The sequence below is a fragment of the Pantherophis guttatus genome, chromosome 10 (assembly GCF_059756535.1).
Source record: "Pantherophis guttatus breed Tessera chromosome 10, ASM5975653v1, whole genome shotgun sequence".
Lineage (NCBI taxonomy): Eukaryota > Metazoa > Chordata > Lepidosauria > Squamata > Colubridae > Pantherophis > Pantherophis guttatus.
In genome coordinates this window covers 15,463,003-15,482,477 of record NC_142072.1, presented here as the reverse complement: position 1 = coordinate 15,482,477, position 19,475 = coordinate 15,463,003, and the positions used below count along the sequence as shown (strand labels likewise).

At 45.2% G+C, this 19,475-nt stretch overlaps 1 protein-coding gene across 1 annotated transcript in view; it reads left to right on the top strand.

Annotated features, from left to right (window-relative positions):
- The window catches only part of LOC117663529 (digestive cysteine proteinase 2-like), a 56,208-nt gene that overhangs the window by 26,854 nt on the left and 9,879 nt on the right, over nt 1-19,475 (top strand). The window contains exons 4-8 of the mRNA XM_060691489.2: nt 3,105-3,277; nt 9,786-10,029; nt 14,010-14,205; nt 16,470-16,663; nt 19,285-19,376. Of these exons, the coding sequence (XP_060547472.1) occupies nt 3,105-3,277; nt 9,786-10,029; nt 14,010-14,205; nt 16,470-16,663; nt 19,285-19,376 (899 nt within the window). The remainder of the gene's footprint in view (nt 1-3,104; nt 3,278-9,785; nt 10,030-14,009; nt 14,206-16,469; nt 16,664-19,284; nt 19,377-19,475) is intronic.

Genomic DNA, 19,475 nt, shown 5'->3' with positions numbered 1-19,475 from the left:
AATTGTGGCCCTTTTACAACCTGTGGACTTCAACTCCCAGAATTCCTGTGACAGCCAAGCTGTCTCAGGAACAGCCAAGCTGTCTCAGGAATTCTGGGAGTTGAAGTCCACAGGTTGTAAAAGGGCCACAGTTGCCCACCCCTGGCTTAGTGAAAAGAGCACATGCGTTTTTGAACACAGCAAGCCTAGAGTTCGGTCCTGGATAATGCCACTGTAAAAGGCTCCAATTTAAATGGATGGAGTGCCACTCCCAAGATCTGGTTCGCAAATCGTTGTTAAAGTGTATGTAGTTTGGGCTTTGGGTGATGGGTGAGCCTTGCCTTTGGGACTTAAAACATGGTTTGTGGCTTTTTATGTTATGTGAAGCTAGCCAGTTGTGTCCCAAAGGTGCTTTTTCAGGAGGCAACTAGACTTTCTCGTAGTGCTCCTGGTATCACTCTTTTGAAGATAGTGGAGAACAGAAGGATTTATACTCCTTGCAGCTAGCTGGTCATTTGCATCCTTTTAGAGGGTCCTTGAAGCACTTGGAGGTTTATCTGTGTCCTCAGGGTCACCTGAGTGGTGCTCCTGGTTCCTGTAGTCTGCAATTTTTCCTCTGGAAATCCATTTCTACTCCCATACCCTTCAATGGGTGTTCATCCCAAATTGTATAGCTAAAAGTCTAAAAGCACCCTGAGGACACAGATAAACCTCCAAGTACTTCAATGACCCTCTCTAAAAGAATGCAAATTACCAGTTCTCTGCTAAGGAATATAAATCATTTCATTCCCCACTATCCTGCCAGAGCTGAAGACGCTTCTTGGATGAGAAGTGAAACGTCTTCAAAAGAAAAAAATGAAAGTCCAGTTGCCTCCTGAAAAAAAACACCTTTGGGACAATCATGACCTGGATGACTGAGAATCTCTACAAACTTTTAGCCAGTTGTGATATTTTCTCCAAACTGTGGTGGCAAAAGGCTTCCCTCTCTACATATGTACATGTGAGCTGCATTCACTGCTAAACATTTGAGATGTCCTCCCTCAACCAAGGTTCAGAAGTTGAACCCAGTCAGCATAGGGAAACAACAGAGCACATGGAGGCAACTAAGCTAATGTCAGATGAAAAGAATCAGGACAATCCATTAGATTGCAGCATAGAATTCTGTGCTGCAATCTACTAAAATTCAATATTAAATTGGCGCCAGATTAGGATCAACAGAATTCAGGAGAGGTTGGACTTGAACTACTTGTGGGAATGTCATAATTCCAAGTTGATGACACACTTATCTCTGCCCTCAGCTCTGCCCACACTTCTCCTACAGCTAGGTGACCATAAGGAGAATTTCCCAACTCATTAAGCCTGCCAGGAGACTCATCTGAGAAGATGTTTCAGATACGGGCGTCTCTCTAATGAGCTACTATTTCATCTCTGCATGAAGAGGCACTCCAGTTAGGCAACAGAAGATCTAATGAATGTGTTTGTATGGAGGAAAGAGATTTAGGCATAATCCTCTAATTTGTTATGGAACAGGAAGTCTCTTCGGATCTTGTTTGATTCCGGTGACTTCATGGACATCCATCCATGTAGTTTTACTAACAACTTGCTGGCTTGCTATTAGGTTCTTTTGAGGTACTTTTTTTTAAACTTTCCAGTCCAGCCAAAAGCTCTGGGACTTCCTGGTGGCTTACCCTCCAGCCTAATTTTCTCCTGATCAGCCAAGGTGACTAAATGCTACCAGCTAGATGAGCAATGTTTCACCTGGAACGCAACAAATAGAAAAGACTAAGTATTATGGAATTCCTTGTTCCCTGGATATGAAAATGGTGATTTCCTAAATATTCCGGAACAAGAGCAAATAATACATAATTTCTGTGATATTACGTAAGTGATTATTAGCATGATCTCCATTAAGGCAAAGGCTTGGTTAGAAAGAAGATCAAAGGGAACAGGGAGGACTGCTTTTTTTAAAAATATGGTAAACGTATTTTAAAACCTCATTCCACCTGGGAAAAACCTTCATTCCACCTTTTCCAAAGTGGTCTTCTCCTTTGACACAATTTAACAGAATAACAGAGTTGGAAGGGACCTTGGAGGTCTTCTAGTCCAACCCCCTGCTCAAGCAAGAAACCCTATACCATTTCAGACAAATGGCTGTCCAATCTCTTCTTAAAGACCTCAAGTGTTGGGGCATACACACAACTTCTGGAGGCAAGTTGTTCCACTGATGAATTGTTCTCACTGTCAGGAAATTTCTCCTTAGTTCTAGGTTGCTTCTCTCCTTGATTAGTTTCCACCCGTTGCTTCTTGTCCTGCCCTCAGGTGCTTTGGAGAATAGCTTGACTCCCTCTTCGTTGTGGCAGCCCCTGAGATATTGGGACACTGCTATCATGTCTCCCCTAGTCCTTCTTTTCATTAAACTAGACATAACCAATTCCTGCAATTGTTCCTCCTTTGTTTCATCCAGTTGAATGAGAAGTGAAAGAAAAAGGGACCTAACTTGTCTGTTGCATTTTTGTTTGCCTTGGGAAAGGGAAATTGTGATTTGGAACAACACGCATGGATCTGCTCCAAATTACCGCATTTTTCAGAGTATAAGACGCACCGGAGTATAAGACGCACCTTAGTTTTTGGGGAGGAAAATAGGGGGAAAAAATTCTGCCTACTAGGTATTCATCCTGCTAGCATCCTTAATCTGGTCAATTTCAGCACATTAGTTCACTGGTTTTGAGGGGGTCCCTGGTTGGGGATGAAATACAGCTTCTAAAGCACAGCTGACTGTCAGGGAGCAGCAATGAGAGAAGCAGGCAAAGCATGGAAGATTGCTTCACTCACTAGCACCTCAAATCGGAGTATAAGACGCACCAAAAATTCCAGCCTCTTTTGGAGGGGGGAGGGAGTGCATCTTATACTCTGAAAAATACGGTATATTTTGCCCTTTGAATTGGGATCTCCGCACGACTGTATGGGTTCCTCAGAAGGAGTTTCAACAGATGGCTTCCTGCTACACGATCCCTTTGCTTGAGCAAGCCAGAGATCCTTAGTGTGTGCGTTTTGTGGCTTAGCCACATTTCTTTCCTTCTTTATTTTGTTTACCGTTTGTTTACCTCACATTGTCATTTTTGCAGGCCAGGTGGTGACGCTGCAGCTTGGATGTTTAGAGCCCTATGGTGCTTTGTTCAAGATTACACCAGCCACCACAGAAAATGTGGTCAATATTCAGAAGTGCTTCCTGTTAAATGGCACCAAAGAAAGCCATGTGAAGCCACAAGGAGTCTTTCCCGACATGAAAGATTTCAAGGTGAGTCAACAAAGCTCAGCAATGGGAGAAGAAAGGGGTCCAAGACGTCAAGCTGGATTTGTAGCTGGAAAGTTACCTGGCTGATCTTTGGAAAGAATAGAATAGAATAAACAGAGTTGGAAGGGACCTTGGCGGTCTTCTAGTCCAGCCCCCTGCTTAGGCAGGAAACCCTATACATTCCCCCTATTCCACAAATAGGAGGAATTTGTCAGTTTGTAGTGTCCACAGTGAATCAAGCATCCTATATTTAGGGGTGGGCTGCTGGAGGTTTGCAGGAGTTCAGGAGAACCTCTAGCTAAGATTCTGTGCACTTCAGAGAACCCACAAACCCCACTCCTGGTGGGCCCTGCCCCGCCCCGCCCACCTCACCCTGCCCCTTCCAGGAGTCCCCACGAGGCCCGTTTTGGATGCAGGTAAGTGCAGGGCATGCACGGAGGCTCAGGGAGGGTGAAAAACGGGCTACTGGAAGTTCAGGAAAACTGGAAACGGGCCTGTTTCTGGCCTCCAGAGAGCCTGGCAAGGCTGTTTTTGCCCTCCCGGAGGCTCGAGAAAAGCCTCTGGAGCCCAGGGAGGGCAAAAACACTCCCCCACCCCCCACCCCCCACCCCTGTGGTGCAGGAGGCCGACTAGGTCACACCCACCATGGCCATACCCACCTAGTAACCAGGCAGAAAACCTTTGCTAACGGTTTTGAAGCCCACCCCTGCCTATATCTCTATTTTTTCTTACATGTAAGGTAACTCATTCTTATGAAAAAAAATTATTTCTACTTGCATTATTTATTTATTTTAAAAATCTGAATAATTTCACTCTTCCTCTGCCTAATACATTTTTGTAAGACTGAACTTGGGGAAAATATAGTTTCCGTCTGGCATATTGGCTGGACAGTGAGATATTTAAATAATTTAAATATATACCTTTCTGCATCTTATTTGGCAAATATTGGCAACACCCGACCAAGTGCTAGATTCATCCATCATGCAAAACAGCGGTGATAAACATGGCTTGTTGAATAAGATATTACTTGCTGTTACATTTCACTAAGCTATAAACTATGGTTTAGAGGCTATAAATGGCCAGATTTTCCCCAACTTGTTGGGCCAAACCGAACAAGCCACATTTGTTAGATTGATATAGCACCAACATTGTAATGTGGATTTTATGATTTGCTAGCGCATTGTGTAAAATATAGTCAATGCAATTTGTGAATCATGGTTATAATGTAGCCTGGACTTGGTTAAATTGTTATTTATCTGGGAAATATTTTATTTAGAAAATAAACAACCATGCCAGCCATTGGCTAGAATGTGTAATTTCAAAACACTTTTTCCCCCCTGATGTTGGAGGTCTTCTCCATGCAAAGCAGATCTTCTACCATTGAGCTGCAGTCTTTCCCCAGCTCACTTGCTTTTGGAGACCAAGAATTACTGCACCTTCGGCGCACCCCGGTTCTTTCAACAGACCATGAGAAACACTAATATCCCCAGCCCTCCTCTCGTTCGATAGGCCCGAGAAAGCTGTTCCAATTGAGAACAGCACATGGACAAATCCTTAGCCAGCTTAGCCTGCCCTTTGCCTTTAGTGAGTCAGCCACTTATTTCTGCGACAAAGCTGCTATTCCCCATGCCAAGTTTCTAATAAAATTGCAAGGCAGGTTTCACCCAGATGCTGTTGCCTTGACAGTAATGAAATCTCTCTTCTGCGATGGCTGCTCGAGGTGGCATTTGTCACACACATCGGATGGCAAGCTGTTATTTGACCTATGCCAAATCGCTGTCTGGTAGAGCACGATGCTACAGATGTGGGCGAGAAACTTCACAGTGTTGTTTGTAGCTAGTTTGCTAATGAAGGACTCAAAATCCTCCTTGCTTTCAAAGACCCCCATTTGAAATCATGGCAGCCTGTCTTTCTGATAAAGAGAAAGGCAAAGGTTTCCCCTGTCCAGTCATATCCGACTCTAGGAGGTGGTGCTCATCTCTGTTTCTTAACTGGGAGAACCAACATTGTCTGAAGATGCTTCCATCCATGGACATGTAGCCAGCATGATTATACACCAAGGTGCATAGAATGTTTGTTACCTTCCTCCCAAAGTGGTACCTTAGAATATACTCACCGGGCTGGAAGGGACCTTGGAGGTCTTCAAGTCCAACCCCCTGCTCAGGCAGGAAACCCTACACCCGTGATGTCGAACCTATGGCAAGTGTGCTGGAAGTGGCACACAGAGCCATCTCTCCGGGCATGTGAGATGTTGCCTGTTGGTCTTTTGGGTTCTGTGCGCCAGTCAGCTGGTCTTCACACGTCTGGGAGCGCTGGAAACCAGAAGAGCAGCCACCTGGTGCGCATGCACACGCCGGGCAGTTACTCTTCTGGTTTCTGGCCTGTGGATGTGCACCAGCCAGCTGGTCTTCATGCGCGCAGGCCGGGCGGCTGCTCTTCCGGTTTCTGGCACGCATGCACACACACCAGAGGTGGGTTTCAGCAGGTTCTGACCAGTTCTGGAAAACCGGTAGCAGAAATTTTGAGTAATTCAGAGAACCGGTAGTAAAAATTCTGACTGGCCCCGCCCCCATCTATTCTCTGCCTCCCGAGTCCCAGCTGATCAGGAGGAAATGGGGATTTTGCAGTAGCCTTCCCCTGGATTGGGGAGGGAATGGAGATTTTACAGTATCCTTCTCCTGCCACGCCCACCAAGCCACGCCCACCAAGCCGTGCCACGCCCACCAAGCCACACCCACAGAACCGGTAGTAAAAATTTTTGAAACCCACCGCTGACACACACACCCCCGTTTCAGCCCCTGGTGCCGAAAAGGTTTGCCAACGCTGTCCTACACCATTTCAGACAAATGGTTGTCCAATCTCTTCTTAAAAACCTCCAGTGATGGAGCACCCACAATTTACAGAGGCAAGCTGTTCCATTGATTAATTGTTCTCACCGTCAGGAAATTGCTCCTTTGTTTTACTATTCCAATTACCATTCTAATATTATTCTACTATTCTAGTTCTATCTACTACTATAAGCCTCGTTTACAAAGCCACAGGGCATCAGCCATCCTCGTCTCACACCCAAGAAAAATTAGCTCTTTGATAGAAGCAATTTCTAAATAGGGAACCTACCTATTTATCTACTCACATTTTCATGCTTTCGAAATGCTTGGTTGGCAGGAGCTGGGGCAAGTAACGGGAGCTCACCCCATCAAGCAGGGTCCGGTTATCAAACCCGGGCTGGTTCAGCGTCTTTAACCACTAATAGAGCTGACACAGAAGCTGTATTTCTTGGCTACTTGGGATGTTGGCTACTTGGCTGGAAGCTTGGCTGTCACTGGTAGGAAAACCAAAACCCACAGGAGATAGATTTGACATGTCCAAAGTGTGTTGTGGGTTCCTTGAGACCAGGGGTGAAATCCAGCAGGTTCTGACAGGTTCTGGAGAACTGGTAGCAGAAATTTTGAGTAGTTCAGAGAACCGGCAAATACCACCTCTGTCTGGCCGCAGAGTGGGGAGGGAATGGGGATTTTGCAATATCCTTCTCCTGCCATGCCCACCATGCCACACCCACAGAACCGGTAGTTAAAAAATTTGAATTCCACCAATGCTTGAGACCTGCTGCCACTTGGTTTCCCTTTAGGTGAAACCAAGAACTCAGGATAATGTTGATAATGTTGATAAAGTGCATTGCAGAGGTGGGTTTCAAAAATATTTACTACCAGTTTTGTGGGTGTGGCTTGATGGGCGTGGCAAGGGAAGGATACTGTAAAATCTCCATTCTCTCTCCAATCCAGGGGAAGGTTACTGCAAAATCCCCATTTCCTCCCGATCAGCTGGGACTCGGAAGGCAGATAATAGATGGGGGCGGGGCCAGTCAGAGGTGGTATTTACCGGTTCTCCGAACTACTCAAAATTTCCACTACCGGTTCTCCAGAACTGGTCAGAACCTGCTGAAACCCACCTCTGGTGCATTCCACGTACAAAGGAAGTTGGGAGGAAGGAATGGTAATTCAGTAGGAGAGCTCCTGCTTTCTTTGTAGAGGTGCCAAATTCAACACCTGGTATCACTAGCGATCATTACTTCTCTATGGATTAAATCATCCATGAGAAGTTCTTCTTCCAGAAAATTGAGCTGCCAATTGAAAAAGACAATGAGTGTGTGACTCCTGTTGGCTGAGAGACCACCCAGGCTCCTCTGTATAGCATGCCAAGGCTACACTCCAAGAGAAGATGAAGACAGAGGAGGATTTAAAATAGAAAATAAATTCCCCAAACATCTGCAAAGATGATCCCCATTGTTTCTTAAAGCCATTCTCCAAACTTTTAACAAAGCAGGGGAACAGTAAAACATTGAGCTCTGGATGAAACTGAGGACACCAAAGAGGATAATGGGACTTTTTAATCCTTCTGGGGTTGTCTCAAGACTGGGATCATATAATACCCTAAGCCAGGGATGTCAAACTCAAGTACTTAAATCCAGCTTGGGGGACCAGCCCACTGTGCCTCCCAAGGCACCCCTGTGGCCCATTTTTGGCCAGCAGAGTGCTGCAGGAGGCCATGGAGGCTGAAAATGGCCCGCACGTGACCCCCTCTGCACCCTGTTTTGTCCAGTAAAGTGCAGAAGGCATCCATCCTGTCTCCTCCCTCCCTGCTCCCCACGTCCCCCTTCTGCCCTGTGGAGGAGAACTATAATGCTGATCTGGCTCTTGAAGAAATCCAGTTTGACACCCCTGTCCTAAGCAATCATGTGGCTTTCGTTTACCATGACGTTTTAGCCTAGCTATATTGTGGTTTGTAAGCCATGAATTCTTCTGCAGTAACTTGAGTGACTTTAGCCAATTTTGGGATTGTTGTTTTTTTCCCCGGTGTATTAGAATTAGAATACAATAGAGCTGGAAGGGACCTTGGAGGTCTTCTAGTCCAGCCCCCTGCTCAAGCAGAAGATCCTATACCATCTCAGACAAGTGACTGTCCAGTCTCTTCTTAAAAACCTCCAGTGATGAAGCACCCACAATTTCTGGTGGAAAGCTGTTCCACTGGTTAATTGTCCTCACTGTTTGGAAGTTTCTCCTTAATTCCAGGTTGCTTCTCTCTTTGATCAGTTTCCAACCATTGTTTCTTGTCCTGCCCTCCGGTGCTTTGGAGAATAATTTGACCTCCCCTCTTCTTTGTGACAGCCCCTCAAGTACTGGAATACTGCTGTCATGTCACCCCTAATTCTTCTTTTCTTTAGACTAGCCAGACCCAAAGCCTACAGCAGTGGTGGGTTACCCCCAGTTCGCACTGGTTCTATAGAACCGGTAGTAAAACCGGCGGGAGGCCCCGCCCACCGACCCTGACGTCATCAAAATGCTTCTGCGCATGTGCAGAAGAGCGCTTGCGCAAGCTTTAATCACACACGCAGCCCCGTTGCGAACGGTAAGTAGAACCCACCCCTGGCCTGCAGCCATATGCAGTTACAATATACAATACAATATGCAATATACATATAAAGCAGGGGTGGTATTCACTTATCTTCGCTATCAGTTTGCAAAAGTGAGCACGCACATGCGCATGCTTGCCTCACTCACAGGTGCCATCTCCGCGCATGCGCAGAGCATCAAAAATGGGACGTGATTACACTGGGCAGGTGGGAGGAGCAGAATAGAACCGGCTGAACATCATCACTGATATACAGTTACAAGAACCAGGCTTGGTACAGTATGCAATTCCAATCAAAAAGCTTGACTGGAACAATGCAGTTTGAGGGGGGTCCTTGATGCGCTCTGAATTTGGTTGTTTTCTTGCAGACGTTTTATTACCGAACTGCACGAAAACAACCAAGTTCAGAGAGCACTGAAGTCTCCTTGTTTCAACCTTAAGCTACAAATATTCTCCTTTATTGATACAATGCAGCCTCTCTTGTGCCTGTTCTGTCCCCGTCTCACACACACACACAAACAGATAGCCAGGGGTTAAATAAAACTGGCAGACAACAAATTCTTTCGATAAGAGGATTGGCAGCAACCCAGTAGCTGCTTGCCAAGAACTTTACTCAGAGGGAGGGGTTGTTCCTCCGATAAACCCAATAAGATACACACAGTTCAAGAATTGTCAAGTCCAGTCCGTATTAGATCCAAGGCAGATAACGTTGTTTCAAAGATATAATGTGACTCGCTAGTAGTTTGTTTTGTCCGTCACAGAGTCTGAATGGCCACCTCACCCCCTTTTATCGCCTGTGGGGTGTGGTCCAGTGACTCAGCTTAATCTCTGGCACACCTCCTTTTCTTCTGCGTGCGCTTGTCTCTCCGACGCTGGCGTGGATCCAGCCAAGACTTATCTCCGTCACTGTCCAACTGCAAGGAGATACTTGGCTCCTGGCCAATCTCTTCTCCCTCGGGAGACACCTGAGGCATTGCCAGAGAGGAGGGTCCTGGAGAGGGAGGCCTGGCCAACTCCTCTCCTTCATGTTCGATAAGTCGGCCTCGGGGGTCGGAGTCACAACAGTGCCTCTTTCAAAGACTTCTCTCTGTTGTTCCTCCAGTTTGTAAGAGAAGAATACTTCAAAGGCATCTACACCTCCGTGTGGCAGAGCATAACCAACTGGGGCAAGAAAAAGAATATCTATACAATGTGGGTGACAAATGCCAGCTGTGGAGTCACCCCGGTGCATTACGAGATGAAGGGCTACAACAGCTTGCTGGGATCCCACTACGACAAGTATGAGATCAATTACAGCGACTTCTCCAACAGCTTCCCAGCTTCCGTCTTCGTCCTGAAATCAAATGGTGAGTCAGAAGGATTCAATCTCCTGGCTGCATGCCAAAATATTTGGGGAGATGGGCCCTCGAGCTTTTGCCCATTGTGTTCAGGGTGACTACCGTTGTTGCAAACTTCACAACACTGCAGGGATCAGAATCACATGTCATACCCAAGCAGACGCTCTTCTCAGAGAGAGAGAAAAAATGAAGCTAAAGGGTACACTCCAGGGGTGGGTTGCTTGAGGTTCGCAGGGGTTCGGGAGAACCTCTAGCTAAGATTCTGTGCAATTCAGAAACCCCCAAATCCCACTCCTGGGTGGCTAATCCTCCCACCCTACCCCACCCCTCCCAGGAGTCCCCATGCAGCCCGTTTTGGAGGCAGGTAAGTGCAGGGCGCACGCGGAGGCTCTGGGAGGGTGAAAAACAGGCCGACTGGAAGTTTGGAAAGGCCGAAAACAGGCCGTTTTCAGCCTCCAGAGGGCTTCCAGAGCCTGGGGAGGCCGTTTTCGCCCTCCCAAGGCTCGAGGAAAGCCTCCGGAGCCCAGGGAGGGCAAAAGCTCCCACCCCCGCCATGGTGCAGGAAGCCGATTAGGCCATGCCCACCATGGCCACGCCCACCCAGCAACCGGGCAGAGAATCCCTTGCTAAAATTTTGGAAGCCCACCCCTGGTATACTCTCAAGCTAAATCTCCATGTTGGGTTGGATAGCAATCGGGTGGTTCTATTACACAGAATAAACTAAAAGATTGAGAACAAAAGTGTAAGAATGGCGCTGATGAATAGACGGAAGAGCAGCTACCAAGTCAGTTGCCAAGCATCTGAATTTTGATCACATCATCATGAGGATGCTGCAAGGGTCATAAGAGTGAAAAACGGTCATAAGTTACACTCCCTGTAACTTGGAATGGTCACTAAATGAACTGTTGTAAGCACACGGTAGAATTAGCAAGAGCACCTCTGCAGGCATTGTTCAATTTTTGGAAATGCTTTTTGTTCTAAGAGTAGAGAATCACTCTATAGCAGGGGTGTCAAACTCAAGTCTTAAATCTGGAAATATCAAAGGGACGGCCCATTGTGCCTCTGCTGCAGTAATGGGTTGCAAAACCAATCGCTACCAGTTCGCTCGTGTGCGCTTGTGTGCTTTTGCGCATGCACAGAAGAGTCTGGCGCAGGTGGGTGGAGCCTCCCACCGCCACCGCCTCTACTGGTTCGCTGATCAAGGTAGAACCGGTAGCAACCCATCACTGCTCTGCTGGCTATTTTCGGTCTCCACAGCCTCCTGCAGCACTTTGCCAGCCAAACCACTCCCACCCACCCCTGGCTCTTCGAGGTAACAGTAATAGAGTTGGAAGGGACCTTGGAAGTCATCTAGTCCAACCCCCTGCTTATGCAGGAGACTTCTACTAGGGATTAGGAGCCTTGGTGGTGCAGTGGACTAAAGTGCTGTTAAAGTAGCACTTAGCTGCCAGCTGCCTGCAATTACTGCGAGCCTGGTGAGATCAAATCTCACCAGGCTCAAGGTTGACTCAGCCTTCCATCCTTCCGAGGTAGGTAAAATGAGGACCTGGACTGTGGGGGCAATAAACTGACTTTGTATTAAAAAAAACACCGCTTAGGGGGGCCTGAAAGCCCTACTAAGCAGGTATATCCAAAAGTATGAAGGCTATTGCTTAACGCATTGTAAGCCGCCCTGAGTCTCCGGAGAAGGGCGGCATATAAATCGAACCAATAAACAAATAAATAAATAGATTCGAACCGCCAAACTGCCTCAATGAAATTGAGTTTGACACCCCTGCTCTACAGGGTCCGTGGCCTTGACTCTCGGAAAAGTATACAGTGGCTTGACAAGGTGAGATGAGGTAAAATCCAACCTGTTGCCTCAACCAACCTGAGATGATGATGAGGATGAGGATGAGGATGAGGATGAGGATGAGGATGATGATATTTCTACATGGCCTAAATAGCATTGTTTCTTAACCTTGGGAAACTTAAGAAGTGTGAACTTCAGCTTCTGTGTTCTGGTTGAAGAATTCTGGGAGTTCACACATCTTCAAGCAGCCAACATTGAGAATCACTGGCCTATAGCAAACTCCATTTGAGTTCTTGTCCTCAAAAACATAAGCCATGGACATTTTTTTCCCCCCAGCTTTGTGGGTTTACTAATTTGGTCCATTTCTGGGGCAGCTAGGATGCCGTACATTCAGTAGCTCAAGCTTCTCTTTAATCTGCTTGTTTATTTGTTTCTTTATTTGTCCCTGACGTTTCTGTGCCACTCCACTTGAAACAGCTGTGAACAGCCCTAGAGCAAAAATAAGGATTGAGAACAACAGAACAAAGAGAAAACAATCTACATCATATCGACGGAACCCAACTGGGGCAGGTCCCGAATTTAATATCTCCCCCAAATGTTCTGTCCCACTTCTCTGCGGAAATGGTTTCATCAGAGAAATGGTGATTCATATAAATGGGATCAGGTTATTTTATAGGGGGAGATACCATCATTTAGAATAGGGATCCCCAAACTTGGCAGCTTTAAGACTTGTGGACTTCAACTCCCAGAATTGCTGGCTGGAGAATTCTGGGAGTTGAAGTCCACAAGTCTTAAAGCTGCCAAGTTTGAAGACTTCTGATTTAGAATGTCCAGCTATGGGGCTCTCTAAAGATGAGGCTTCTTAGGATCTGGCTCTTGACCAGCTGACATCCCTCCTGAATGGCCTTTTCTATTTTATATAGTTGAATGGGTTGGAGTGTGCTGCATGTCCTTGACAATGGGGGAAAGCCAGATTGGCTAAATGAGCGCAGAATTCCCTTAATGACTGCAATGAGTTGCTTAACAACCACCAGGGGGGGGGGAGATCGTAAAATCAGGCATGACTCAAGAGCTGCCTTGTTTAACAACAGAAATTCTGATCTCAATTGAGGTCATAAATTGAAGACTGCCTCTAAAAAAAAAGGAACAGCATAGCAATAACAGCAAACAGCTGACAGATTTCTGAACTGGGATAACACAATTTCCTTATTTCTTTCTGTGCCCCTTTGAGCTTGCAAACCCAACAATTATACTGGTTTCCAATTGCCATTTTTCACCTCCACAGGCTCCTGTTCCTAGCAGCACAAGCCAAAACTGAAACACCCAAATGAAAAGGCTTCTCCTCCTCCTCCTCCCCCTCCTCCTCCTCCTTTCTTCTTTTTCTCCTTCTTCTTCTCCTCCTCCTTCTCCTCCTCCTTCTTTTTCTTCTTTTTCTCCTTCTTCTTCTCCTTTTTCTCCTTCTTTTTCTCCTTCTCCTTTTTCTCCTCCTCCTCCTCCTCCTCCTTTTTCTCCTTTTTTTCCTTCTCCTTCTTTTTCTCCCTTTTCTCCTTCTCCTCCACCTTCTCCTACTTTTTTCTCCTTCTCCTTCTCCTTCTCCTCCTTCTCCTTCTTCTCCTTCTCCTCCACCTTCTCCTACTTTTTTCTCCTTCTCCTTCTCCTCCTTCTCCTTCTTCTCCTTCTCCTTCTCCTTCTTCTTTCTTCTTCCATTCCACCCTATCAGAGCCAAGGGAGTTTGCAGGGATATTATACAATCTTAATTTGGACAGATTTTATGGCTTGTATTACAGCGCTTCAGATGCAATTTCCACCCTCTCCGTAGGCCACTTGCTTAAGGCACTTGGAAATTTATATGATCTTTTAATGACTTTCTGGCCTGGAGCTGTTTGCCCTTCCCTTCTCTGTGTTCCTATATTGATTTGATGTTTGGCAACTTGGATCATGTAAGATAGGAATAATTTATTCTTGCGAAAGAGAGCAATGTGGCTTAAAACTGCATATTATCCTCAATTTTTAATTTTTATCCCACTTTTTTACACAGAATTCAAGACAGTGAACATACCTGTAGTCAAGCCAGCCCTTAGAACTCTTCAGATTCCCTGGTTTCAGAATATTTCTCTGGATTTGTGAACTGGATTATTGCATTTTGGTGCTCCGTGGGTATTGTGACATCCACATATGCATTGTTCTTCCTCCCTAGAAACAAAACTGTGTGATGAGCTGCCAGGAGATTCCACAGAGCACCACATCATGGCCAATCCAATGGCTGACTTCGTTGGTGGACAGGAGGATCGTGCCCACAGTCTGTTCCACCATTACAGAAAACGCTTTGGAAAGAGCTACGACACTGAGCAGGAGATGGAACATCGGAAACACACTTTCACCCACAACATGAGGTGTGCAAAGCATCAAGAGAAGAGGCAGAGGGAGGGAGGGAGGGAGGCTGATAGAAGGACAGGAGAGCAATAGCAATAGCACTTAGACTTATATACCGCTTCACAGTGCTTTACAGCCCCTCTCTAAACGGTTTACAGAGTCAGCCTATTGCCCCCAACAATCTGGGTCCTCATTTTACCCACCTCGGAAGGATGGAAGGCTGAGTCAACCTTGAGCCTGATGGGATTTGAACTGCCAAATTGCAGTCAGCCAGCAGTCAGCAGAAGTAGCCTGAAGTATTGCACTCTAACCACTGCGCCAGAGGAGAAAAGAAGTAGTTTAATGAAAAGAAGGACTGGGGATGACATGATAGCAAAGTTCCAATATTTGAAGGGCTGCCACAAAGAAGAGGGAGGTAAGCCTATTCTCCAAAGCACCAGAAGGCAAGAGAAGAAGCAATGGATGGAAATTAATCAAGGAGAGAACCAACCTAGAACTAAGGAAGTATTTCCTAACAGAACAATTAATCAGTGGAATAACTTGCCCTCCAGAAGTTGTGGGTGCTCCAACACTGGAAGTTTTTCGAAGAAGAGATTGGACAACCATTTGTCTGAAATGGTGTAGGGCAGGGGTCTGCAACCTTAAACACTCAAAAAGTCATTTGGACCCGTTTCCCACAGAAAAGAAAACACCGGGAGCCACAAAACCCTTCCCGTGCCTGACTATTTCTTGAGCGGCCTCAAAACTAGCATATGTAGTTGAATTAAACATTTTGTTTTCTTCTGAAAGTTTTCTTTTCTTGGATTTATCCATGGTTGGCTTACCGGGAGTTGAAAAGTTCAATAAATCGCGTGCCGGCGGTTGTCACACATTGGAGTTGTGACACATATTTTGAGTGACAGAGAGCCGCAGCAGAGGGGTGAAAGAGCCACATGTAGCTCCAGAGCTGCAGGTTGCTGACCCCCTGGTGTAGGGTTTCCTGCCTGAGCAGGGGGTTGGACTAGAAGACCTCCGAGGTCCCTTCCAACTCTGTTATTCTGTATTCTGATGAAAAACATTTGCAGGTATCTTGGCTATGTCAGGTGAGCTTTCTCCATAATTAGCAAATGTGCTCATTATTGGAGGAAAGACTTGAAAGATACATGCTACAAATAGTTGGTCGCACCCTTTTCCCTTTACTATTCCTTAATATTCTGACTTTAGCTCTCCTGTGTCATTTTAACGCATGTTCAAAGGCTTTCATTGCCATTTGTACAAAGATACATGTGGCAAGGTGAAAGCTTCTTCTCCCATCTCACCAGCCAAGTTTTGAGTTTCTGCTTCACTGGAGGCATTAGCATGTAAACCATTCCGTTGTTATCCTTTGGTATCAATGATGAAGTTAGTTTACATCTGAGATTGAAATGCATGATCAAGAACATTATAAAACAACAACACTTGTCAAAACAAGCAGCAATCCAACAAGGCCTAGAAGCAGTGCCAAAAGTTCTCATAAGGTACCAAAAGTGAAGGTTGAAAACTCATCCAGAAGTCAAGCCTGGATACTTGAGAATCCCCAAAATCAGTGGGGCCAATTTAAGAGCTGTGGTGGCGTGGTGGTTAGAATGCAGTATTGCAGGCTAACTCTGCATTCCATTGCCAAGGGTTCGATTCTCACCAGGCTCAAGGTTGACTCAGCCTTTCATCCTTCTGAGGTCGGTAAAATAAGAGCCCAGATTGTTGGGGACAATCTACTGACTCTATAAACAGCTCAGAGAGTGCTGTAATGCACTGTGAAGTGGTATATAAGTCTAAGTGCTATTGCTATCTGCGTTCTAGTCCCTAAGGGTTCTAGGAGAAGCCAGACACCATTGTCCACCATTTTGTGAAGGTACAAGCCCAACATGTGGGCCATATCTTCAATTTCAATTGTTTCTTCCTCATCAAGAAGGTGAAGAAAGTACAATTTGCATAAGAAAGAAAAGAGAGAGAATGCCTTTTTAGTGGGCGTCCATTATGCGTTGACTCTCTCCACCCAAATTGATCTTAGGACAGAGGGACTGAGAGGTTCTGGGAGTTGAAGTCCACAAGTCGTAAAGTTGCCAAGGTTGCAGACTCTTGATATAGACTCTGTTTTCCCCAAAGTAAGACATCCCCTGATAATAAGCCCAATCGGGCTTTTGAACGCATGGCAATAAGGCCAAGTGCTTATTTCAGGATTCAAAAAAATATAAGACAGGGTCTTATTTTCGGGAAAACATGGTAGTACCTGGCTTAGCTTTTATTCTTCCTCCTCCTTCCCCAGGTTCGTCCATTCCAAGAATCGAGCCAACCTTCCCTTTAAGCTGGCCCTGAATCACCTGGCTGATCTCACCTGGGAAGAGATGGCTGTGATGAGGGGGAAACTCAAGAGCACGGCACCCAACAAGGGGCTGCCGTTCCCTGAGGAGATTTACACAGGCCTCATCTTGCCAGAAAGTTTGGACTGGCGACTCTATGGTATGTATTGCTAGTTAGAGAACAAGAAGATAAACAATATTATAAGATATGGGACTTATTTTATCAATGGTTAGATAACAAAATATGGAAATGAAAAATGATAGAGATTTTTATAACACAAGAATTGTAGAATTGTATAAAATATAACATAAAGATCTATTATTATTGGATTGATATAGGATGATGAAATGAATGTTATAATATTTTAACTCAAATCTTAGAATATTTTGTACAAAATGAGGGAAGAATAGCTATAGTTAAATAAATGATTAATGAGAATAATAATACATAGATATATATGAGATCGATAATATGAGAATTTAGGTAAACTGTAAGTTATGAATATGGTGAAGATGCACAAAAGACTTGTAACCAACCGACACACTGTGTGTAATTGAAGATGGCTATATGTTTTTATGTATGTTTGTTTAAGAAAAAAAGAAATAAAAAAAAAAAGAAAGTCACAAAAGGCGATCACGTGACCCCGGGATACTGCAACCCATCATAAATATGAGTGTCAGCATCTCACCACTGGCATAGAGAGGAGAGAGATAAGCCCTGAACTTTTGCCTGCTAAATCCCTTTGAAGCTGGGTCATCGTGGAAATGAAGGGAGGGGGGACATTCCTGTGAAATGACGAGACAAGAAGTCAGTAGAGTGACTTGGAAAATAGCCAATGAGAAGCAGAGAATTGGGGATTGGAAAGGGAGGGATTGGGGGGCAAAAAGTCAGTCTTGTCCGCATCGAGTCATGATCCGGTTGCTGTGCTCAAATAAAGAGAAGATTTCCTTAAAGATTGGCAGTTTGGAAATTCATTTATTTTGAGATAGCATCAAAGTCTGACAATGAGTCAGTTGCTGAATTTTGATCACGTGACCATGAGGATGCTGCAACAGTCATAAGTGTGAAAAACAGTTATGTCACTTTTTCAGTGCTGTTGTAACTTCAAAAGAGCGGTGGTATTAAGCTGGTTCTATCCGGTTTGGGCAAACCGGTAGTGCTGGTTGCGGGAGGCTTCGCCCCCCGGATGTCATCACATCCCGTTTTTGACGCTCTGCGCATGCGCACAAGGCGCGCACGCACCTATGTGAACTGTTCACGAACATAAGTGAATACCACCCCTGCTTCAAACGGTCACTAAATAAACTATGGTTAGTCAAGGGCTATCTGTACATCTGTACCTCTAGCCGACCTTCTATTTCTCCATGGCCATTGAATTCACAAAAATAGGCAGTTTTAAATCTTTATTATTTATTTATTGTAAATTTGTTTGCTACCCATCTCGCCACAAGGCCACTTACTTGTTCAGCCATCGTGGCCTCGTTCCAACAGCACACGGCCATTAAGAATGATTTACCAACGTCAAGGTTTGGCTTTGTCCTTCACTGTAAGCCAGAAACCAAGAAGCGTGTGTCGGTTGATGTTAGGAATAAATCAGTTTCCTGACTTTTTGTTTTGTTTTTTTATAATAGTTTTCATTCAAACAGGGGACAGGATTCTCTTCCTTTTCCTGCACTTGTTTTTGTCATTTCTTTGCAAACTACAGTATAGTAGTGTTCTAATTTTCCTTCTATTCCCTTTTGTTGTAATTAATCATAGGATGTTTTTGCTGATTGCTCACTTGGATCACGTCTTCTAGAACAGAGGTGTCAAACTCAATTTCATTGATGGCCGCATCAGGGTTGTGTTTCACCGCAGGGGGGTGTGGGGAGTGGCCAGGGGGCGTGGCCAGTTCGACGTCACTCGTGTCAGGGACACCTGTGTGGCCAAGTGCTGAGGCAGGACTTCCCTGAGACCATCTCTCTCTCTCATTATATCCTTCCTTCCTTCCTTCCTTCCTTCCTTCCTTCCTTCCTTCCTTCCTTCCTTCCTTCCTTCCTTCCTTCTTTCCTTCCTTTTCTTCTTTTTCCTTCCCTTTTCCTTCTCCTTTCTTCTTCCTTCCCCTCTTTCCTTCTTTTTCCTTCCTTGCTCTCTTCCCATCTTCCCTTCTTTTTCTTTTTCTTTCCTCTTTCCCTTTCTCCTTTCCTGTCCTTTCTTGCATGTGCAAATGCAAAAGGGGAAACATTTCTCCTTTTGTTTTGTTTTTAGTTTGCTTTGATAGCTCTCTGCGTTTTTACTGGCAGAGGGCTGCAGGAGGCCTCTGTGGCCGAAAACGGTTTTCAGGGCAGCCCCGTAGGCCAGATCTAAGCACCCCGCGGGCCTTGAGTTTGAGACCCCTGTTCTAGAATCATTCAACCATTACTATACCAAAACAACAGTAACGAGAACAGGCTTCAAATCACCAGTGATAATAGGGGAATACTAGAAGATTTTGAAAATCACTAATGGAGAAATAGCCTTAGTCCTCACCTGATGTGACAAAGAGTGGATCTGAGTACAAATACTAAATGGCATAGATAGAAAATGCAAAAGAGAAAAATTAAAAACTCGATTCTTCCAGGGTAGGTGAATGAAAGTTAAACATTGTTCTAGATATCCTTTGGATTTTTACTATTGCCAAAAAGAAAAGAAGTATGGGATTCTGGTCTTGTCTGGCAGCATGTGAAGGTAAACAGTATAACAGGAGATCTGCAGGAGGATGGCAAAGAAAATGTGCAAAAATTTCTCTTTGCTCTTTCCAGGGGCAGTGACGCCTGTCAAAGACCAGGCTGTGTGTGGGTCCTGCTGGAGTTTTTCTACTACAGGATCCCTTGAAGGAGCTCTTTTCCTTAAGGTAGGAACTGTTTCCTTCCTTAGAATTTGGATGATGTTGGTGAGGAATAGTGGTGGAATTTTTTTTTTTACTACCGGTTCTGTGGGCATGGCTTGGTGG